Source organism: Ahaetulla prasina, chromosome 3 (genome assembly GCF_028640845.1).
Source record: "Ahaetulla prasina isolate Xishuangbanna chromosome 3, ASM2864084v1, whole genome shotgun sequence".
In the NCBI taxonomy this organism is placed as follows: domain Eukaryota; kingdom Metazoa; phylum Chordata; class Lepidosauria; order Squamata; family Colubridae; genus Ahaetulla; species Ahaetulla prasina.
In genome coordinates, this window is record NC_080541.1 from 201,076,204 (window position 1) to 201,101,170 (window position 24,967).

Consider the following 24,967-nt stretch of genomic DNA (forward strand, 5'->3'; position numbering starts at 1 on the left):
ACCTCTGCTTTAGCCAATATAAGGTTCACTCACAAACCCATTTTCCCCATACATATTTCCAAAACACAAGTGCAAATATGGTACATATATGCACAAAAAAATCTCCATCCAGAAAATAAGTAGAAATCCTTGTGCTGTTTCTATTCTCTTATTCATTACTTCTCCTCCCCTCAATTAAAAGCTCCATTTTCCTGCACCTTTCTACTACTCTACCAGCTGATGCTGTCCAATCACTTAAACTGCCCTCCGATACTGAAGGCCTAAGGCAAAAGCTCCCTTTCTTCTTTTTTGTTTTAAGCTTTTTCCAGAGTTGGGATATGCTTCTAAAGCTAAGGATTACTCTTCAACAGACATTTCCATGATGTGAGAAGGCACTGTTCAAAAATTAAATTAAAGCAGTGGTAGAGATACTTTAGAGTGGTAGAGATGTTCTTTAGTTTGAAAACATAGTCCAACTATTTTTTATTTTTATTATTTAAAAAAGGGAGAAGCTAATTCTAAGCTAATTCTAATTCTAATTCTAATTCCATGGCTTAGAGCCTGGGTACTTACGGGACCGCCTGCTGTTACCACATGCCTCCCACCGACCCGTACGCTCTCACAGAGAGGGACTTCTCAGGGTGCCATCCGCCAAACAATGTCGGCTGGCGGCAGGAAGGGCCTTCTCTGTGGGGCTCCCACTCTCAGGTTTACGCCAAATACCTGACCTTCGGACTTTCCGCCGCGAACTGAAGACACACCTTTTTATCTGTGCGGGGCTGGCTTAAATTGAATTTTAAATGTTAAATTTTATTAATTTTAAATGGGGTTTTTTAGTGTATGGTAAATTTTTAAATTTTCAGGCTAATTTAAATAAGTTTTTTAAATTCCGTTTTAATTGTATTTTGTATTGTTCGTTTTATTCTGCCTGTACACCGCCCTGAGTCCTTCGGGAGAAGGGCGGTATAAAAATCAAATAAATAAATAATAATAATAATAATAAGGGAGAATCTGGAAATTTCAGATCTCAGCAACTATAAAACAGGTATTCGCAAATAACTTTGCCCAGAACCAGTCTTTATTAAACAATCTTAAACTGAAGAAACAGATGTTTGATCAAGTCACCAGGAATCCTGACTTGATGTAATATATGAAAATCAGTAGTGTCTTGTTTCCTGGCATGCCTAGGCTAAAAGAACTGGAAAACTCATTTATTCAAGATTCCTCCTGCCAGATTATATATTACTCAGATAAATAAGAGGGGCCTAATGGCTGAGTGGTTAAAGACGCTGAGCTTGTCAGCTGGAACAGTCAGGGGTGAGTCCCCATTACTTGCCTCAGCTTCTGTCCACCTAGATGTTTGAAGGCATACAAAAGCAAGTAGATAAAATAGCTACCACTTCGGTGGGAAGGTAAATAACATTCTGTGTACCTCGGTATATAGTCATGCTGGCCATATGACCCTGGAAATGTCTTTGGACAACACTGGCTCCATTGGGAAAGAAACAGAGATCAGCACTGCCCCCTAGCGTTGGACTCGACTGGACAGGAGAAATCTTTTACAAATAAATTACACATATACTACCAGATATAAAACAGTTGTATCATGTTGCTGGATTATTTATTTACTTATGGGAATAAATAAAAATTAAAGTGGCATACAAATGTAAACTTATTACTGTTTCATAGCTGTTCATACCAAGAGGTTTCAGGCAACTCATAACACAGTCCTGCTTCATTTTAATGTAGCCCTACTGGATTTTAATGCATAGGGAGAAAACAAAAAAGAGTTTGTTTACACTCTGAATGAGCCAGTTTACCTAGAAAGTTGCGTAACATTTCAAATAATTAGCCATGATAATTCCAGCTCCAACAATGCATATTAAAGTTGCTGCAGTTAAAAAGCAGTTGGATCTTGGGACTGAGCTGGGAGTCTGATACAAGGTGACGTAACATCTGTCCCAACCTTTGCCTCGCAGCGCTCCCCTGATGCCTTTCCCATCTGAGTTTTTTCAAATAATTCTGTTTTTTTGTATGTTACAAATACCTAGTGGGTGGTAGCAAATACTCTGGATGCTATAGTTGATAAGAGAGTGGGTGCCTCAGAGAGTGGTGATGGCTTAAAAAAGATTGCAAATTCTTCCATTATCTGCACAGATAAGCTAGCTCTCCACAAAAGGCTCTTATCAGGAAAAAGTAGAAAGGATTTGCCCTAGTAAAATAAGAAATAAACTGGGGAGTGAAGCATTTGATTTTGGGATTTCTGTAACTTTTATCCTTTTAATAAACCTGGTTAGAGAAGCTTATTTGAGAATCTTAGTTCAGGATGGACTAAGGATGGATTGGCTGTCCAGTGTTGACAGTCGGATGAAATCTTTTGAGAGCTCATACCAATCGCTGCAGCTACTCTCTGAGGTCATCTCCTGTATGTTATAAAACCATAATTTCAAATTTTTAACAAAACAATTTTTATTATTTGTAATTTTATATGTGTGTTGATAAAGACGGAATGGTTTTTTTATAAGGATAATATTCTGTTCATGGCAGAGACAAATGACAAAGTGAACTCTCATAAAGAGATGGTCAATTGTTAATATTTCAAGGTATGCAGGGGAGCCTGTACATATAATCTAAAATATTAATATAAATCTTTAAAATGCCAATAGCAATTTAACTGGAATTCCTAGAAGTATTCAAGTATAAAAGTAAACTATAGATTTCTAAATTATTAAAGACAAGAATTTTTTCCTGCTTACTGCAATTTTCTCTTTGAAACTCAACGACAACGATACACAATGATATGATAAAATACCACAAAAGTACAGATGCAAAAAAAGAATTGAATGTCCAACTCAGAAATATAAATCACCATTAAGTCTTACATTTACTAATGAGAGACATGTGCTATTTTATTAGATCATAGTAAGAGAGAGATAGCAAAAGTAATAGTCAATGGCTAAAATACTGTAGAATAAAGAAAATAGATACTATAGAATAAAGAGCAAAAACAGGGGAAAAAATAAGAGGATTAGGGGGTGAAGTATCTGCAGGTCCCAGACTGTCTTTCAATGGTTAGATAGTCTAGACCAGGGGTGTCAAACGCAGGCCGGATGCGTCACGTGCTTGTCCCACCCGGTTTAATGAAGGAGAAAAAAGACGAGACGACATGAGTTTGACACCTGTGGCCTAGACATTCATATCTTTACAGATGTTTTAAAACATTTGTATTTTATTGTGTTTTTTAATCTAGGGGTTTCTTTTTAATCTAGGGAAAACTTATTGGTCACTCTTGAAGATGACTTCCAATGGGACCTAGAGTACCACTGTGCTGATCCTGTTAGATTGGCTCTCAATATCACAGAGCTTCAATGAGTACTCTTCTGAATCACCTGCAACTGTTGGGATTGAAGGAAACTGTTTTATAGCAATTCTGCTCTTCCTTAAGCAGTGTTGAAAGTGAAGGAGGAAGAAAGTTCCATGGTTCTAATCAACCCAGTATGGGCTGACCCAAGGCATGGCTTATCCCTACCTTACTTAACATTCATGAAAGCTCTGGCAAAAATCATCTGTTGGTCAATGTTAAGATTATCATCATTATGCTGATGATAACTAAATCTCTACCTTGGGCTAAAAGAGAAATTAAATGGATGTCCTGACCCAGGATCTGGAGACTGTCAGGGCCTTGATGGATCAGAAGAGGCTCAAGTTGTTTTCCTTGAAAGACAGAATGGCTGTTTGTTCAGAAATCTTCTGGTGTCTGAGAAGCTCCAAATTTGGCTCTGTATGTGGTTGCTTTTTCCCTAAAGGAGCAGTTCCCTGACCTAAGATTTCAGCAGAACATCTCTGCTTTGTTTAAATGTTGCTTGTTTGCTTTTGACATAACAAGTATGAAGCCAGCCATTGTGTTCATAATTGGCGGTTATTCAGTAAACCTTAGTTAAACAAACTTTGACTGTGTAGTGCAGAGGTCCCCAAACTTGGCAGCTTTAAGACTTGTGGACTCCAACTCCCAGAATGCTGGCTGGAGAATTCTAGGAGTTGAAGTCCAAAAGTCTTAAAGCTGCTACGTTTGAAGACCTCTGGTGTAGCATATGTCAGGTCTACCATTAAAATAGAAAGACGTGGTCAGTACAAAGTAACCAGCTGTTATTTATCCCTACTTTTTATGTACTCAATAAAAACAATTTTGCGATAAAGTGCCAAATGGTTAGACAATAGATCTCAACTTGTGTGAAATATCAATAATGCTATATGATTTCAGTATTCTTCAACTTTACAACTGATAGATTTTTTTTTAAAATGCATAAAAAGCCATTCTGGAGCAGAAAGAACTTATCTGCAACCATAATGAAGCCATCTCTTATAAAAGTTATTTTCAAAACAAGAAACCAGGCATAAGATGTAACAAGGGGGTGGGGAAACCCTGTTATTAAAGCACCTTCAGCTCTCTCTTAAAAAATATGTGATCAATCATGTTTTGTCTACACATTTAAAGGATGCTGTTCTGAGGCTCCTATAATTATACTGTTTCAGATCTCCAATTTTACTGAGAAAATAGGGCCATTGCTCTGCATGAAAAGTTACCAAGTGAAAAGTTTATTGAACGAAGCAGATGAGCTTCACTTTTCTAATATAATAATATGTGAGAATGACCTTAGCAGACAAAAGGAAGAGCTGCATTTTGCTGTTCTCCCCTGGGCTGGGGCAAATTCTGTCCCAGCTGCTGTATTAGATTTATGACAGCATTCTGTAAAAAAATAGTTACTTATATATGTGTTGCTGGTGTAATAATGTTGCAGCTAGCTGCTTGGTGGGTGGAAGTGTCCCCTGAGGACTGCAGACCAGTACAAAAACTCCAATCAAAATCTGGTACCTCTCTTAAGAAGAAAATAAAATCTTAAAAGATTGAGGTAAGTGAGCCCTTTGAGATAGTCCAAACAAGAAGCAGAATTATGAGTCCTAACTCTATCTTTGCTGTAAGATTATGTTCATAGAATTTTGAAGGGTGGGAAAAAATTTTCACTACCTCTTTCTATTCTCTGGAAAACTAAGGAAAATCCCTTCTGAGAGGCTTCCCATACCTCGTATCTTCTGTGGACTGCAACTCTTCCTCCTCTCTCCCAACGTCATTCCCACATACCCAAAATAGCAGCCATAATTTTGTGTATAGTCAAAACTGAAGGTCATCATTTTATGTATGGGTGCAATGCAGTGTCTGATACTATAGAACCATTAGCTTATCAAAGGGTTCTTGAAAAAGAATCTTTTGTGCAATTCAGGGTTGCATAATAATAATAATAAATAAATAAACCATTTCCGTCTCCAAGCTCAACAATAAAAATAGTACTTTTAAAATTTGCACGTTTGTTACTTTTACAATGTCACAATCTCTTCAGTCTGAATGTGTACTGTAAACACAGGTTGTTGATACAAAAACATGTAAATTAAAAAGATCACAGTGAACTACATATTTAGTATAGGGGAAATCAGAGCAAGAAGGCAAAATTCCACATAATCAGAAAGGAATTTAAATCGGAGTTCAGGGGAAAGCTGGACCAAAATGTCATAGATTTCTTGGGAAGCTCAATCCTGTAGGTTTAAGATGCCCCAAGAGTTATTTTAACAGGCAGATTGTAGTTATCTGCATTGAAAGGGATGAAATGCTCCCCTAGGTTTTTTCCTGGTACATAGTAGTAATATGAGGCAGTGGCAAACATTAAAAATGAAACTAAAGAACATCCTAATTCATGTCAATAAAACTTATATTACTCTTTCACAACATAATACTTATTGGGAGGAAGCAAATATTTTTATTCACTCAGAGAAGTAAAAAGCACTGAATTGCCTTCTTGCCAAAACCAATAAATATGAAAGAATGTTATTCAAGTACTGACCTTGAAAAGAAAAGTACTAGCAAATATTCCATCTTTTCGTCCAAAGAATAGCTAAAAATTAATGCCAATGAGCATTTTCTTAGCAGGGTCTGTTTTACTTCTCAACATTCTTTCTCTATTTTAAATGTTTTTATACCAGCCTTCATCAAAATAGATTTAAGGAGGGCATAATCATGGAGGACACAGGCTTGCAGGAACCAATCAGAACCAAAAAACAAAGTGCCAGATGAGGGTAGAAAATCCCCTACTATGTCCCATGAATTAAATGTTACATATTTCTGATGAATAAAATTTTCACTGAAAGTGTGTCTAAGAAGAAGGAAAAAAAAACATTGTTATGAAGAAATGGTTTATAATTTGTTTCTACTATTTAACCTGACCAGGCATGAAATATGAACCACTCTAGGATATTAATGACTCCAATTCAACTGCATTTAAAACACCATTTAGTTATAGTGATCACTTAAAACCCTTTCCCATGAAGAATCCTATGCAAGGCTGATAAATTTTACAGCTAAATCAATTTAATGAAATGTGAAAGGAATTATTACTGCAGAAGTGATAAGCAGAAAAAGAGAGCTCTAGAAATAAATGTATGTGGAGCACTCCATGTATTGAATATGGCACGAGTCACCTTGCAAAATATGATATTCCTCTCTAAATTTCAGAGCCACAAAGACAATTGCAGGTCAGCTTGACATTGGTTTTCAATGGACAAGAAACAGTAATCATAAACATTCTTTACATATCATGTTCAACAGTGTTTCTCAACCATAGCAATTTTAAGACAAGTAGACTTCAACTTCCAGAATTCCCCAGCCAATTCTGGGAATTGAAGTCCACTCATCTTAAAGTTGTAAGGCTGAGAATCACTAGTAAACCAGATTCCAGTTTTAATTCATATCATTAGTGGATGTGTGCTTTTTAACTCATTCTCCTGAAAACTGCTGCTTGCACTCCCTAACATATTTGTCTCCACACACTCACATATCTCTTTACACATCTATGTCACAAGCTTCCTTCTTTTTGTTATTTTATTTCTCAGTTTATGAATCTTTTCACGTTCTATTAGTTTGGGGTTTTGCTTGCTTCACTTGCCAGTATCTTTTAAAGCAGGGGTCCCCAACCTTTCAGACCTCAGGGACCACTAAATTCATAATTTTAAATCCTGCGGACCACTAATATGATCTGCCTAATGACTGGTTGGGTGGGCGTGGCTAAGTGGTCATGTGACTGGGTAGGGATGGCCAACTCGATGTCACTCACATTGAGGGGCACCTCACCGGCCTCTACTCACCTGTCTCCTGCCAGCCACTCCTCACCTCCCTATCCAGGCTCCTTAGGGCCCCAGCAGGAAGCCATTGTTGGAGCTAAGCAGCCACAAGAAAGAGTTGGCAAAACAGCTCAGTTCAAATTGGATCTGACCAAGGAGGCGGCTCAGCGGAAGCACCTCACTGAGGACTACAAGCATAGGCTTTCCAAGCAGAGGGAAGACCTGCAGGAGTGCAAGGCCAGGTACAGGTGCTTGGAGGCTCAGTGGGCTGAGATGGTCAGCCAGTTCCAGGCCATGATGCAGTCCCACTGGAACAAGGTCCTCCGGCTCTTTGCCACCAGCGACACTTCCATCCAGCCTTTGCCCGAAGTCCTGTACCAGGAGGCTGAAGCAAACCCTGAGTTGGAATTTCTGCCCCCCTCTGACCCATACAAAAAGACCCCAAAGGGGGAGACTCTCTGCAACAACACAAATGTTCATTGCACGTATCCGGCCCAGGGCCCATAGCTTGAGGACTCCTGATTTAGTGCAATATAAAAAAAATGCAAATAATTTTTCTGAGGACCACCAACATTTTCTCACAGACCATCAGTGGTCCACAGACCACCAGTTGGTGACCGCTGTTTTAAAGAAGTGGTAACAGCCATGAAATATGTATTTGAGACATGTCAACAGGGTACAACCTTGTCCACCCACCCCCATTCATCTACTCATTAAAAGCATATTTCAGAAAAGGGTCCAGGTAAGGAGGCCCAGACACATGTAGCCAGACCCTCACTGAAGTATTTTTGCTTCTTTGCAGCCAAATAACTATGTACCCCTAGATTTAACATGACAGAAAACTCAGAAAAAAGTTTCCCGATGTAATACTAACACAGATATTTATGTCAGTCTCTCATTTATACATTGTATATGAAAGGGGTGCCCAAGCCCCAATCTGTGAACTGGCACTGGTCTGCGGCATGCCAGAAACTGGGCTGCGCAAACAAGTGAAGCCTAATCCATGGGATGCAGGTAGCACATGAAACCATGCCCCCTATGATCCACAGAAAAATCTCTCTCCATGGAACCGGTTCCTGGTGCCCAAAAGGTTGGGGGCCACTGGTATATGTGGTGGAGTTTCTGTCTATAGGCAAAAAACAATAAAGGAAATTGCTTAAAAGTAACTTTGTGTGTCTTTCTTGGTTTTTGGAGCCTGACAATATAAATAAATATTAGGGTCATACTGTATATATATACCAAACAATCCTTATGCAATAGTTAGAATAATTCAGTAATTGTTTTTAATATTGTTAGTAACACCAAGGAGAAAATAAGTTCCGAGTTTAACTTTCCACTAATCTATCCGTTGAAGTTATGTTGGAGCTCCCCCTTTTGATTAAGGGCTCTCATTGCTGTATCTTTTAGTTATTCCACTTCATCACTTTTTCTGCTAAAGTCAGATAATATTAACACAAAATTACATAAAAGTTCACAATTCAGTACAATCCCTATTAATTTAAAGTAGGAAGATTTAATGCAGAAAGTGCACATCATATTTAGAAATATCGTGAAAATGGCTGATGGTGGGATTCCAAAAGATCTCCTGTATGGAGAATTAGTGCAGGGAAAGCACCTCAGAGAGAGACCACAGCTGCGATATAAGGATATCTGCAAGAGGGACCTAAAGGCCCTGGGAATGGACATTAACAACTGGGAAACCTTGACCTCTGATCGTTCAGCTTGGAGGCTAAAGACGCAGCATGGCCTTCTCCAATTTGAGGAGATATTTGTTCTGCAGGCTGAGGCAAAGAGGCAGTCCCAGAACCAGCGAAATCTGGGGGCAGGGCAGGGGACAGAATGTATCTGCCCTCAGTGTGGAAGGGATTGCCATTCTCGAATTGGCCTTTTTAGCCACACTAGATGCGGTTTCCAGAGCACGATACCATAGTCTTTTAAGACTGAAGGATGCCAATGCTATTTAGAAATAATTGTACGCCAATAAAAATTGAGTGGAAAGATGCAAATTCTATCAGGTATTGAAAGAACACACGGATAGAAGTTAAACTATTTAAATCAAGAGCCTCCTCTTTCATCTAAATCCCAAACTGTTGCACTTTTTGTCACTGAAATAACACAAATCCAAAAATAAAACATGGACTTAAAGGGAAAAAAAATCTGCCTATAGCAGAAAAGACAAAAGATTAAATTCCTTTCTTACAATGATGTAGTTGAAAATAAGTATTTAATAAAGCATTTATTGAGAACATATGCTTTGGTCTGGTCAAAGCAGAAAATAGTCCAAGCAAGCATTTTATAGCCATGTCCACTTGTAGTATATAAGCTTCTGTAAATATTCTATGTAATAACCATCTCTAATATCTGTGCTACACATCACTAGCTGTGCTACTGTACTAGTCACACTAGCTTTTCCTTATTCCTCACAACACAAAAGACTAATGGGCACACAACTAGGACCACACCCATACAGGATGCTATGAAACAGCTGACTAATCTACAAACACCCACTCCATCTACCAATCAAGATGCAATCACACAGCCAACCAACCCGCTTACAGCAACACTCCCCACCTCCCCACCAGTAATTAGAGAGACGGCAGCTCCGACCACGCTTTGCTCGCACTAGCACAAAGCTGAAAGCACCAGCCTGAAGATGATGAGTGAGACCTCGTCAAAACGTCGCCAAGATACTCTCAACCTTACATGGGAAAAGACCCAAATATGCCAAGACCAACCTACCTACCTATCTATCTATCAACATATATGTATGTTGTTTTCCATAAAGCTTCACAACTTATTGTGCATTCTGCACCATCTTAATGACATTCTTAGTAACATAATATCAGTAACATTCATACCCAACTGGATGTGTTAGTTATAAACAGATAAACATTTAATAAGAAAATACACTACCATTACAGCTCTAAAGCCAAAAATTCTGCAAAAAGAAGGGCATGGAGTATAAAATACAACTACGAAAACCATAGAACTGAGAAAATACAAGAGGAAACAAAAAGGAAGATAAAGAGCAGCCATCAAGAGACAAATCACATGTTCAACTAGAACTAGTGAAAGTGAAAGCACCAGAACTACTGGTATGAAACTAGAACTCATATGATGTTGTAAATGCAGTTTCTAGTGAGCATGATGGGCACCCAGACTTTCAGACTGAGTCAAGAAATGATCCCTGAACTACTCAAGAGCTTAGGCTTAGAGAGTGGGAGCAGTCAGACATTTATGGTAAAAATTGATGATAGCACTAAAGGCCTCCTGCTTTCTTTCTCCCTAAAGACATTTAAAAGCACAGCAAACTGGAAATTTTTTTTAGCCCTGACCCCTCTGGGGATGTTATCAAGATGTTATTTTGCAAGTCAGTTTTTCTAGTGGTAGAAATATTTTTTGGAATATGAACAATATAATGGGAGTAAAATATTACTTTTGAGTTTTCATTTCATTTTCATTTATACAATGGTATTAACAAAATGTCATATGTTAAACAAAAGCCAGCAGATACAACTACACACTTTACAAATTACTAAATGTTTTTTAAACTTTATTTTAGTAGTAATAAAACCCTCTACAGAGAGACCAAACATTAAGTATGATAAACATGAGCCTGTCTGTCATTACAAAAAAACATTTAGGTCAAAAGAACAAAATTCTAAAATTTTCCCATGGAAAGACATAATCAGAAGAATCCAAACTATGTGGGGGGAAAACCTATAACAGCCCACAGGAAGTTAGAGCAATAACTAACTACATTATCTAATTAGTTTTGTAATTTGAAACTGCAATCATACAAAGCAGGCCTTATGCCACTGGTGTCGCCCCAAAAGCTACACAAAGTCTGTGCTCCTCCCCAGGCCAGTTAGGATAGGATATAGGATAGTGGCAGAACCCTTTCAGTTCCATCGTACCTCAAATTCATATAATGGCAGCAATGACAACTACAAGCTGATGCTTTTCAAACCAGGTTGCCAGAAGACACTTAATATCCCAGAAACATCTGTGTTTCAAATATAGTCCTCTCGCTAACACTTTGAGATGGTTGATATTTGAGAAATACAACCTGATAATCCGAAAGGGTCGTTTGGGGCCGTTTGCTGTGCTAGTATTAAACTGAGAAACAGAATGTTTTACTGTAATAATAACGTTGTTTTTACAATGCCTGCTCATGTATAAACCCATCTGTGGACAAGCCAACCCTCAGTTTTTTAATCAAAATGTATCACATATGTGCCACTAAGCTGACCTGCATTTTTCATAGCACTTCAGTTAAAAATTCAGGGGTCAGTTATCCATAGATGGGTGTATCCACATGCATCTATGGAAAATACAGATACTTGTAAAAAGTGTCACCATGTATACTTGTACAGTAGATAACCCTAACCAGATGTTTTGGCATTAAACATTCTAAATTATTCACAAATATATACAGCAAATGATTTTGTTCAACAGCTAGCACCATATTTACTGTACTGTACATAAAAAGTTCATTCATAGAGTCTTCTTCTAGACCAGTGGTAGTCAACCTGGTCCCTACCGCCCACTAGCGGGCATTCCAGCTTTCATGGTGGGCGGTAGGGGGTTTTGTCTGATACTGAAGCATTTTCCTTTTTTTAAATTTAATTGACTTTTTTTAAAAAAAATTCATAGCATTATTTAAAAACATTTTCATTAGGTTTTCATAAAATTCCCCGTGACAATTTAAATTTCTGAAAATATACTATTTGTATTGCCCGCGCATAAGTTTAGTTCACGTTACGTAAGTGAAACTAAATGGCGCTATAGTGCAACTTCAAACAAAAGAGCCTCGTCCCAGAATAGCTTGTGCATCTTCCCCCACACCACCCAGCTGTAACAGACAACAGAGCTGGTAGCCGGAGCCGCCCTCCCAACCCAATCCACGATGCGCAAGAGGCATGCGCAGATGACAATACACGGCGCATTACTGTGGACCCGGTGGGCAGTTAGAAAATTTTACTAACAGAGATACAAAAGTGGGTGGTAGGTATAAAAAGGTTGACTACCCCTGTTCTAGACCAACTGAATTTGTGCATCCAAGTGTGAAAGCAGTGGCTATATAACTCCTTCTAAAACAAGGAAGTTCTTACCTAGCAGAAACAACCAAATTCACATGAATTATCACCTTTATTAGAAATATATTTTTAATATTTTTTTCTATATTAAATTCCTAAGCATCCTTTTCCCTGATTTCGCTGAATAATTTTTTTAAAAAGCACTTACTTTTCATGGTCCCCTCATCTTCCTCATCTTCTGCATTTATGACCATTGTTCCTAATTGTGTTGCTAGAGTGTCATTGTATTCTATCATGGTATTGCCACCTTCACTCATTCCACAAGCAGCTCTAATTGTCCCCATCTCTTGTCCCCTTGCTCGAACCATGGTCCTAGAATCAATTTCATCTTCTTCCTACATTGAGAGAGAAGAAAAACTTCTACTGTAAGTAAGGCAACTCCAGTTATCTAGAATTATTCAAGGCATCATGGTTCTTCAATTACCACTGAAACAGAAGCGAAGCAAGAATGTGTGGTTTGTTTCCAAACATACGTCTAAAACTCATCAAACAGCATCAGAGAGGTAGTCCTCAATTTACAACCACAATTGAGCCCAAAATCTCTGTTGTTAAGTGAGACATTTGTTAAGCGAGCTTTGCCCCATTTTACGACCATTCTTGCCACACTTTTTAAGTGAATCACTGCAGCTGATAAATTACTAACCCAGCTGTTAGGTGAATCTGGCTTCCCCTACTGACTTTTGCTTGTCAGAAGGTCCCAAAAGCTGATGACATGATGCAGGGACACAGCAACGGTCAAAGATATGAACAGATTGCCAATCATCCGAATTTTGATCACATGATCATGGGAGTTGCTACAAAGATTGCAACTATGAAAAATGATCGTAGGTCACTTTTTTTCACGCTGTTGTAACTTTGAATGGTTACCAAATGAACTGCTGTAAGTTGAGGACTACCTGTAATTACTTTTCTTCTTTTGGCCACAAATGGACAGTGAAATATTCCATCATGAGATTTATTTTGTTACTGGAAGGAAAGACAAGGGGATGACCTCCAGAAACATGGATGAAACTACAGTGGCAGTGAGTACACTATTGGGAGACCTGAAGGACCATGCTGGGGACAAATCAACTTGGAGGAAATAGATCTATGTGGTCACTGATGCTAACTTGATGGCACACATTTCTGTCATTAAACGCCAAGAATGCAAGGCATGGGAACTAGGGATATTAAGAAATTTAAATTATATCTAATGAACTGCAGAGAAACATTTGAAACAGACCAACCATGTTTCTAATTGAACTGGCTTCAATATATCAAAATGACTCACAGGCAATAAGTTAGGATGGCTAAAACTAAAAAGAGTAGCAAACTTCTGAGAGGCAGCAAATGCTACTTTTTGAAGTTGTTTCCAACCTCTTTGTTAGAGAAATTAACAAAGTTCACTAAAACAACTGACATATTTAGAAAAATAAACACAGAAGAAAAAAGCAAACTTATTTAAGAAGATGATATACTTCTGAGGTAGGTAATACAGCAATAGCACTTAGACTTATACACCGCTTCAGTGCTTTTACAACCTTCTCTATGCGGTTTACAGAGTCAGCATGTTGCCCCCAACAATCTGGGCCCTCATTTTACTGACCTCAGAAGGATGGAAGGATGAGTCAATCTTGAGCCTGATGAGATTCGAACTGCCAAATTGCAGGCAGTTCGAAGGGAAGCAGAAGTAGCTTGCAGTACATTCTAACCACTGTGCCACCGCAGCTCTATATAACTGATAGACTGCTCACAGTTCAAAGCAGGTGTCAAAAACCTTGTGTTCCTGAGTATGGTAATTGTGCAATTCTATAGTTTGTTTGTTAAATTATACCCATCTTTCCTTCGGGAGCTCAAAGCAGCATTCATGTGTTCCTTCTTCAGGTGCCTTATGGGACTGAGCCTTGGCTTTCTAGAGTTTCATGGAACCTGCCACTATCTCATCTCTCCCAATACACAAAAAGCCTTGGAAGGGTCAAGTGATCACCTGCTATCCACAAAAGAATGATCCTGTTATTCCTCTTCATAGGATAGGAAGGAGAGGTGAGGGCCAGAACACTGGGAAAAACTGCAGCAAGTTCATCTTACAGTCTGTTGATGCTTCACCTCCAAAGAGGTGATTTTTTTTAAAAGTAATTTCTACATTTAAGAAATGTAGTAATTTCTACATTTAAGAAATTAACAAATGCCTGAGCAGGGGGTTGCCCTAGAAGACTTCCAAGGTCCCTTCCAACTCTGTTATTCTATTCTATTCCAAATTAATGTGTTGTTTTTAATTTTCAGGTTATGTTACATACTACTCAGAACTGATTGGAACAGATTGGCACACAAATACAAGCAATAAATAAATATTAAGCAATAGAGTGAACACTACAGGAAAAAAGAGTTTACAATTCTACTACAGAAAACATTATGGCTTTAGCACTCACTGAATTTTCTTCATCATCATGAAACATGTCACGCTGTTGAGCTTGCTGAATTTTTAGTTTAATATCCATTGCCTCATTAATCATATCTCGCAAGATGAAAACTCCTTTGGCATTTTTTACAAATGGGTGCTAAAAAACAGATAATTAATTTTTTAACACAAAAGTTAAAGGCAGTAGGAAAAAATCCAAACCCAATATTACGTTACTACAACTCTAAAGAGAATGCTAGTAGTAACTTTAATATAAAACCAACTTATATAATTTATTCAGAAAATGAAAAACTGATACACTATTCTATAATACTTTAATGGCCTAGAACAGAGAGGTCCAATCTGCAGGATTTAGTCAGTCTCCTTTAGCATCTTTGGAAACTCCCAAACAAAATTCAGACATGATTTTTCAAAGTTTGGTAAAATGAAATTGAAAGACCAAAAAAAGAAAAAGAAAGAAAAAGAAGCTTCTCATTCTCCTCTCATCCCTCAATAAAAGCTTAGAAGAAAATTCTACTTTGTTAAGCTCTCCAAACATGTATGCGGAGGGAAGAGCTCCATATTTCTTTCCATTCCAAAATAGCAGATACTGACCTGAAGCAATTGCGTAGCAGTGGCTCTTTGTTCTGGACACTTCACAAGACACTGTTTTACAAAATCTGTAAATTCGTCTGACCATAGTTCTGGCTTTCGAAATGTTGGTGGTGGATTTGTTGGAATCATGAAAATTGCCTGCAAATAACAATATTGGGTTTTGCCCTTTGCTCATGTTGCAACTAAGCAAAAAATAGATGCACAAGAAAAACACTTACAAGAGCCCAAAGGGCCAAAGCTTCCCTATCATTTTTCTGTAGGTCAAAACTGGGACTACAACTTCATGTGGCTATTTTTCTAATCACAACTATTAAAAACTGATGGCACAATTTTCTGCCATACTGAAGTTGGAAAGAGATGAAAATTATAGTATTAATCCTGAAGTAGATATTCGGGGAAAAACAACAACACAAACCTTTCTCAAGAACCCAAACCATGCCCAGATGTGAAATGGGTCCATATATAATGTCATTCTTGGCCTCAGAGAAAATATTAAAGGATAGCAATGTCCCACTTCAGAGCATAAGGCTGAAACTAGACATTCCTCTAGTCTTCCCCAACGTATTAAATGCAATGGCACCCCAACTATCTGAATGGCCCAGACTGGAAAAGCTGTTCTAGTGGTCTTCATCCTGTTTCAGTATACAGATAGTCCTCGACTTACAACAGTTCATTTTGTGACCATTCGAAGTGACAATGGCACTGAAAAAAGTGACCTACGACAAATTTTCACACTTACAACTGTTGTGGCATCTCCATGGTCTTGTGATCAAAATTCAGAAGCTTGGCAACTGGTTCATATTTATGATGGTTGCAGTGTGCTGGTACCACCTTCTGACAAGCAAAGTCAATGGGGAAGCCAGAGTCACTTAACAACAGTGTTACTAACTTAACAACTGCAGTGATTCACTTAAGAAATGTCTCAAGAAAGGTCGTAAAATGGGGCAAAATCCATTTAAATGGCTCACTTAGCAACATAAATTTTGGGCTCAACTGTGGTTGAAAGTCAAGGACTACCTGTAATTAGCAACAGCACAACAATACATTTCAACGTGGGCTACTTTACATATTTGCATTCAAATAACTTTGAACTTTACTGAATCCAACTTCCTGCTTAAAGTGGGTTGAAAATGATAAACATTTTATTCTCTAAGAAGACTTGTGTTTCACACAGATGTTTCACTTATGCACGTAGTCCTCACTTCATTATGGCAAATGGGACCTGCACTCCATTACTAAGTGATATGATCTTAACATGCAATGTCACATGACTATACTGATTTAGCAATAGCTGTTGCAGCACTCCTAGTTGCCAGCATTAGTCACATGATCATCATCTGCAACCTCCTTCCAGCTTCTCCATAGATTTTACTTGCCCAAAATTGGCAATGAAGATTGCAAACGGCAATCACGTGACTATGGACATTGTGGCATTGTAATTGCAAGCTGAATGTCAAGCACCCAAATCACAACAACATGACCATAGGGACACAGCAACCGCCACAATTACAAGTGATACATGCATAAGTGAATGCATGGTCATTCAACGAGACTGCCTGTACTGCTGATCACAAAGGAAGGATGAATCTTCAGGCAGGCAGTAAAAACTTTTGAATATAGCTATAGCTATTCTAAGAGTAGACATTTTTTAATTTGATGAGAGAAGTTATTAAGCGTATGGGGTACAGATACATTTAGTAATCAAATTTAGTTTTTGTTTTATGCCTGCAAAAAGTTAGGTAAACCTATTTTACTACACACAGTATCCTCATCATGCATGTGGAATTTTATTAAGCTGGTATTTAGAGACTACATCTAGCAAAGTAGGATCAAACCAAAGATAATGAGAACTAGGGCTCAACTTTACTAGTGCATTAAAGCTACAATCATCTCCCTATCTTGGACCAGATACCTAGCATTTACCCTCATTGGATGAATATCAGCATATGGAGGTTTTCCTTCAGCCATTTCAATGGCAGTGATACCCAGAGACCAGATGTCTGCCAGACAATTGTATCCAATTTCTTGGATCACTTCAGGTGCCATCCAGAATGGAGTTCCTATCACAGTATTTCTTTTTGCCATAGTATCCTATGAAGGGAGACAAATTTTAAGGATTTTAGCTATTTAAAAGGGATCAGGTAAAAACATCTGCTGATCAATTGTTCAAATGCTTTCAAATATTCTGTGAGCTATACTGTAACCTTATAATTACAGATACTGTAAGCTATATTAAACATCCCTGCACCAGTCTGGTGTGATGGTGAATATGCTCTTCTAGAAATCAGGAAACTATGAGTTCTAAGCCTCTCTTAGACAAGAAAGCTGGCTGGATGACTTTGGGCCAGTCCTTCTCTCAGTCCAACTCACCTCACGGGGTTGATGTTGTGGGGAAAACAGAAGGAAGAAGGAATATTAAGCAAGTTACGGTAGTCACCCTAAGTTACATATACATAAGAAAAAGTGAATAGAAATATAATGATAACTCATCTCCTAGAATGTTCAACATATTTGATAGTAGAGATGGGCAAAACACTCTGTACAGAGTAGCTTGGCTCAAGATGCTCATGCCTGTACTGGAATATATAACTTTGTTCCAAGGAGAGGCAAAGAAAAACCCAAGGACATTACTGGATAAGAGAAGAGAGAGGCAGAAAGACCAGGAGAAAGGATATGATGCTTCTGGCAAGGTGATATGACTTTTTGCTGGACCAATCCAGCAGAGTGGCAGAGGGGAGAGAAAGAAAAAAAGTGGTGAGATTACAGATAGCCAAGCTGGTAGGATATGCTGGGTTGGGAGCAATGCACATCAACCTTGTCCTATTCAACCTGTCTGGATTTTGTTTCATTCAAAACCTAAACAAGCAAAGCATTCTGAATTTCAATTTTTCTAAATTATGCCTGACCTGAACAAGTTAGCAAAACCTCCAGAATCTGATGGTTCTGGGTTGAAAACAATTTTTCCCGCTTTGTGCACATCCAAGTCAATAGGGATACATTGAAAATACAAATAAAAATAGATAATTTCTAAAAATGTAAAGCTTACGATCTTAGAAAATTAGGTTATTTATATATGCCAGTAGTTCTCCGGTGACCATCTCATATTATATACCAACATTTGATCCAGAAAATATATTCCAGCTTGGTTTACATATATTGAACCAGAATGTTTATTTGGATACTGGCATTTTGTGAAGTTTGCATTCAGTCAGTACAATTTGTAAACCATTGTTAATATATTACTATGCTCCCAACTGTGGCTTGTTAAACAACCAAGTCTTTGCACAATATAGGAAGAGGTGTATCAGTAGTTTCTACACTTACAGTAAGCTGGCCGGCTACCCCAAAATCTGCAAGTTTAGCATGTCCTTCTGTATTAAGTAATATGTTGCCAGCTTTGATGTCACGGTGTATTTTCCTCATGAAATGTAGGTATTCCAATCCTTTCAGTGTTGATTGTATTATTGTAGAAATTTCATCTTCCATCAACTGTAGAAGGAAACTTACTAAATGAGCAAATAGTCATTGCTAAGACTAATCATTGTTATTGTCACTTAAAATACATGTCTTCTATTAGGATAAGGGATGGAGAAGGCTACAAGAGGATAATGTGACATTGATTTCCAGTAATAATAATTTCCAGTGGAACATAGAAGGAATGTTCAATTTCTGCACTTTCACATTTTTTATTACTCAATAAACCAGACTAACGCTTATAAAGTTAATCAACTTTTATCCAACTTTTTATCCAAAAAAATCCCCTCAAGCATTTATTCAGATCCTGAAGCAGTACATACCGTTTTATTTCGTAGTCGAATTATATCAGACACAGATCCGGCACCGCAATATTCCATTACTATCCAGAGGTCCGTGTTCTTAAAATAGCTGCCATAATATTTGACTACATGAGGACTAAGGAAGACAGAACGTATTACTGAATTGACTCAAGTGCACATTTTGCCCCCCCACCCAAAAAAAAGGCAGCTACAAATCAATCTAAAATCCTAGGATTGGGGGAGTATTAGAATCTGAAGAAAAAGAATAAACTCATAAAAATGAAATTCCATTCTCTGGTTTTCACTTACGTATTTCTACTCCTATTTCAAATGGGTGCATTTTTTTTTTGCACAAGACAACTCATGCAAGTGGAAGAGTTTGATTTAGCTGGCTTGCTCTAAGGATTAAGCTGGCAAGGTAAAAATAAAAAAGCTGCAGACCTTGGCAAGACCATTCTGTAAGTATGAGACAGCACTTTCCACATTCTGTTCTGGGAAAACAGTGTCAAAAATTACTGGTACCATGAAAGGGCAGGAGAACAAGATCTAGGATTTATGTCTTGAGTGCCCATCTGACTAGCTTTCTCTCATACACATATACCCAGGCAAAGCAGGATTGCTGTATTCTGCAGCAATTATGTAGCTATGACTTAATTAGCAATAAAAAATTTATTAATGGTGTTAAGTCTTTGAAACTTCTGCTGTTATTTAGCTATGACTATAGGAATGACAGCTGAGTATCTGAAGAGTTGTGTTTTTCTGAAGTCCAGTACTTCCAACGGCTACCCAATATTTAACAGGGAATAGACTAATAAAATAATTCAATTCAGGTATGAAACGTTATTTAAGTTGAGAATTTTTATAACCATTATATTGATATTAGCCACAACTTTTCAAAATACATTCCTCTACGAATATTTTAGTTTCTTATAATAGTATATTTAACAGAGAAAATTGTGCAAAATACGATTTTCATTGTTTTCTATCAATTATCTTACTAACATTTAAAACATTTCTTTAAACACCAGTACATGTGAAAACAATCAGCTCACACAGAGGGTTCCCTTGATGTATTGTTCTGTAGAAATTCTTCAGTTGTTTCAAAATAACAGCAATGAATGAATGGTTCATGAATGGTTTACATATTCTTGCTGTAGGAAAGGTGGGTCCTCTCCCTACTCCGCCCCACCCACCCACACAAACATTCTTGCTTCCTCTGTACACTTGTGAAAATCTGCTCCAAAGCATTTGGGGATGGGGGGAATTCTTGTAAGAAGATTAGGCAAAGGCAAGGAAAAATGTTGTTCCTCAATTCTTTCATTGGATCTCAATCTCTTCAGCAAATGGAATAATCCATTATCAATCAAGTGGGACAGCTTCACAGTTTTAACATATTTCAGATTGGTATGCTTATTTGTTATTAATCCATTTTAAGTCCAAATGCATAATTAAACCATGCAAACTCCTTTCTGCACCAATAGGGTTTTTTTTTCTAAGTTTACACATTTTTATTTCTTTTAAAAAGATTATATCGACTTCTGAGTATCTACTAATATTCCAATAAATCATTTCCAATAAAAATATTTTTAACACAACAGTTAAGCTTTTGCATTTTAGCCTTCTTTGAAGAAACTGAAAATTTCTGGGGGAAAACCAACATTTAATCACTTTATTGATCATATTTAATCACTTTAATTTTTAAAAAATTACTGTAGTTCAAGAGGATTGTGGGAAATTAACAGAGCTCTCTTATTTACAAAGTTCAAAACAACCTAATGAGGCCAGACTACATAGATCAATATGGCCAAATTAATAAAACATTTGTATTTAGAATACAAATACAAATGTATGTGAATACAATAACTAAAAGCTGTTCAGAAAGAATAGAAGCAATAGAAAAGGATGACACATTTAACTCTTTATTAAAAAATATCCACATCTGCCCTGATATCCAGAGTAGTGATCTAGGTTCTGCTGTTGAAAACATCTCTTACTAAAATAAACAGGCCCTGCTGGTGTCCACTATTATGCTTGGATATTCCAGGAAATTCATGACAACTTTCTCCTTCAGAGGGAAGAGATAGAAGGAGAGAATATGCTAACCAGGCCTTGAACTTAACTAATACAAAATATTTGGTGGATGAAATGAAAGTAATGGAAACTTTGAGGAAAGTTACATGATAGTATAGTTTCTGATATTAAGAGAAACTAAAGATGAATATAACTGAGTATTATCTTGAACTTCAGATTTAATAAATGAAGAACAATGAAATGTGGATCCCTGAAAGGTGCTCAAAATGGATGGGAGGGTCTTAAGAAATAAAATACTAAAAGTACAATAATGACTAATTCCAGCAGAAGATAAAGGAAAATAGCAGAAGCACTTAATGTGGCAGCCCAAAAGGTTTAGCAAAAATTAAACAAGGAACATATAGAATTAGGATTAAGGATGCAGAGTAATAGCACATACAGGTAGCCACAATTGTAGGTGGTATCAGGAAAGATCAAGGTCAAAATGAGTCAGTCAGTAAAGGATGCCAAGAAGAATGTCTATGGAGAATCTCAGTTATCCAGGGTGATGGTTGTCCTAAATGTGTTTTTCAACACCTTGTTTTTCCTTGAAGACATTTCGCTTCTTCACTTCTGACTGAATGGTGGAGAAGCGAAACATCTTCAAGAACTGAAGAAGCTTCAAGAAAATACAAAGAAAGTCCAGTTGTCTCTTGAAAAAGCACTTTTGGAATGACGAAAAGGGCTTCTTCAGGTATGGGTAAAAAGAAAGCTTAAAAACATTTAATGGCTATTTGATGAAAATGATAACATACTAACTGTTAATGAAGAAAAAGCAAAACTATATAATTCCTACTTTGATTTAGTCTCTGAGAAATCTTAGAGAATGGGGGGGGGGGAGCCAAATTCTGTCCAACTAAGAAAGGCAAAATGGAATTCTGAATACTTCAGACCAGGGGTCCCCAGCCCCCGGTCCTTGGACCGGCACCAGTCTGCGGCATGGCAGCAACCGGGCCATGAAAACAAGCAAAGCCCCATCCGCGGTTTGCAGGCAGCACTCTAAACCAACCCCCTCCAGTCCACGGAAAAAACTTTCTCCACAGTAGCGGTCCCTGGTGCTCAAAAGGTTAGAGGCCATGGCTTCAGACTATTTCACCTGAAATTTTTAACCTGAAACATTCTACAGAAGATTACAAAATTTGATCTTAAAACAGCACTATGGTTTGTCCAAAACAAATCTTGCCAAAGTAAACTTATCTAATAATTTCACTACTAGGTTGTGAAATGACATATCTTAACTTTGTATTTAATGAGAACAAAACCACTACCTAGAGAAATAAGATGAAAATAACAGAACAAACTTTAAGAGGAATGCAAAGTTCTTAAATTATGAAATAAATCAAAGGTACAGATATTGGTCCCCTTGGTAACAGCACACATGAGGTATAGTGGAATAGTACATCACCAGATAACTAATATCCAACAGAATGACATAGCTTCCAAAAGACAAATGCAATTTTAAGCTAAATCAATAGCTATCTAGTTTATAAATCATAGGAAGCAACAGCTCCACTATAGGTTGTATTCCTTTTAAGTACTGTATGTAGTCCTTGGCCCTACATTTTAAGAAAAATCAGAATCAAAATCAGAGGCAGAAAAAGAAAATAAGGGAAGTTTGATCAGAAGACACTATAAGAACTGACTGTGTTTAGCTCTGAGAAAAGTTATGAGTTACATCCCCATATGATAACACTTCTAAAGTATCTGAAGTTTGCTGGTTACTATACTAACAATATAGTAAAAGTAAAATACAGTAAAAGCTTTCCTTAGGTAAAAGAACGGTCTCCATTGCTTTCTGCCATTTTGAAGCACAAAGCACTGCAAGAATTCTATTTCTTCAGTCTATCTCCATAGAAACGTAAGGTGGGAAATGACAAATTTGACCATTATTTCACCTAACATGCATAATCCAGAAACCATGTCTTTCCCACACATCAAACTAGTGAAAGAAGTGACATAACCTCCCACATAATTTTTTTAAGAGAGTCATTTAGGAGAATGAGAAATAAGAGATTTTCCACAAGTGAATGAAAATACTGAGTGCTGATACTTACCTATCACATTGTTGCATTATTGATATCTCCTTAATAATCTCCTGCAAATCAGATTCAACAGGAACTTGCTTAATTGCAACAACTTGGCCGGTTTCTTTATGGATAGCTTTGAATACGCTGCCATAGGATCTATAACAAGAAACCCAGACTTGAAATTCAGAAAAGGGAATAAAAGAAGCTTGTTCATTATGCTGTACCACTAGTTGTACCCCGTAGCCACATTCATACCTTATTATCATCTCATTGATTGAAACACTTCATTCTAATTTTTCCCTTCAAATAAACTGATAAATTTAAAGGTTGAAATATTTTTGCTACACACAAATATGTAAGTTTGGATTATGCTCGATAAATCAAGGGATTCTTTCCTCAACAAATCAATGAAAATCAATGTTCTGACTCATTTAATTGGGTTCTTTTTATTTAATTTTAGGACTTATGTAGGGGAACCGAATATATCATAGCTCATATATGCAGAAATATTGAAAACTGAAAAGGATTCTCCAACCTTTAAGTACTACTGTATATAAGAAACGTTACTAGAATAAGCTGTTTTAATACTCCTAATGTGGAGAAAATATAATTGGAGGAGAAACATAACTTTTGTTCTCAGAAGCTGATTTTTTAGTTTTTTGAAGCTAAAAACTAGACTAGCATAAATATTCATCACTAATCAATATTTTTATTTAGTGAGATACAAGCTATGTACCACTGACATTACTTAACTTTAAATGTGCTAAAGATTAATCGACTTGTTTCACTACTAGAAATGAACTGTGGAGTGATTAATCTTTTTGCGTGATTAATCTTGCTTTTGGAAAGAGTGCGATGTAAGTCACGCATGGCACTGCTGGATATAAGACAAAAATTTCTAAATATTTACAGTGTTCTCTCATTCTTCTAATTCAGACCGAGAAAGTGAAGCTTTGCACACAGCACGACTTCCTCAATTGCTAGAAATGGACAACCTGCAGACATAGCAGCCCCCCTTCGGATCCCCACTAACCACCGCAGTTTCCTACTGCCTTGAGGCAGGAAACTTGCAGAACCTAAAATAGGCTAAACAAACAAAACATCAGAAAATTGGGGAGGGGGGAGAGAGGGAGAAGCAAACAAAAAACAATAAAATTTTAAGAATCCATCTTAAATGCTACTAACAACTTGATTCATGTAAAAAGGTTTACTTTATTTTGGAAAACAGGAACTAAAATATTTTATCTGTGCACTTTCAACCACTTTGGAAATATAAAATATCTGACATTACAGGAATACCAGCGGAATCATCTTTAGGTCACACATTGCAAAAATGAAGATAGTAACTAACACTCTGCATAGAAATGACAAAACCATTTCATAGACCTCGCTAACACTACTCTTTTAGGTTTTTTCCCCCCTCTGGTCATGGTGGAAAAATCTTTATTATTTATTTATTAATCATACTTTTATACCGCACCATCTCCCGTAAGACTCAGGGCGGTTCACAGGCATATTAAAAGACAATATAATAAATAAGCATTAAAAACCCAATTAAAACTAAATATTATCAAAGCCAAATCACTAAAAACGGTAAAAAACGGTTAAAAACCTCATTAAAATTTAAGTAAAACATTTTATTCTTAGGCTAGTCCAGCGCGCTGAAATAATAAAGTCTTCAGTTCACGTCTGAAGGTCCGGAGGTCGGGGAGTTGTCGTAATCCCGGAGGAAGCTCGTTCCACAGGGCTGGTGCTGCCACAGAGAAGGCCCTCCCCCGGGGGTCACCAACCTACATTGTTTGGTCGACAGCACCCTGAGGAGGCCCACTCTGTGGGAGCGCACGGGTCGTTGGGAGG

At 37.4% G+C, this 24,967-nt stretch overlaps 1 protein-coding gene across 1 annotated transcript in view; it reads right to left on the reverse strand.

Moving 5' to 3' along the window:
• STK4 (serine/threonine kinase 4) overlaps positions 1 to 24,967 on the reverse strand; it is a 68,760-nt gene that overhangs the window by 36,660 nt on the left and 7,133 nt on the right. Inside the window, exons 3-9 of the mRNA XM_058176380.1 lie at positions 23,138 to 23,266; positions 19,035 to 19,149; positions 18,562 to 18,726; positions 17,161 to 17,328; positions 15,238 to 15,375; positions 14,654 to 14,782; positions 12,394 to 12,580 (exon numbers count right to left, since the gene is read on the reverse strand). Of these exons, the coding sequence (XP_058032363.1) occupies positions 12,394 to 12,580; positions 14,654 to 14,782; positions 15,238 to 15,375; positions 17,161 to 17,328; positions 18,562 to 18,726; positions 19,035 to 19,149; positions 23,138 to 23,266 (1,031 nt within the window). The remainder of the gene's footprint in view (positions 1 to 12,393; positions 12,581 to 14,653; positions 14,783 to 15,237; positions 15,376 to 17,160; positions 17,329 to 18,561; positions 18,727 to 19,034; positions 19,150 to 23,137; positions 23,267 to 24,967) is intronic.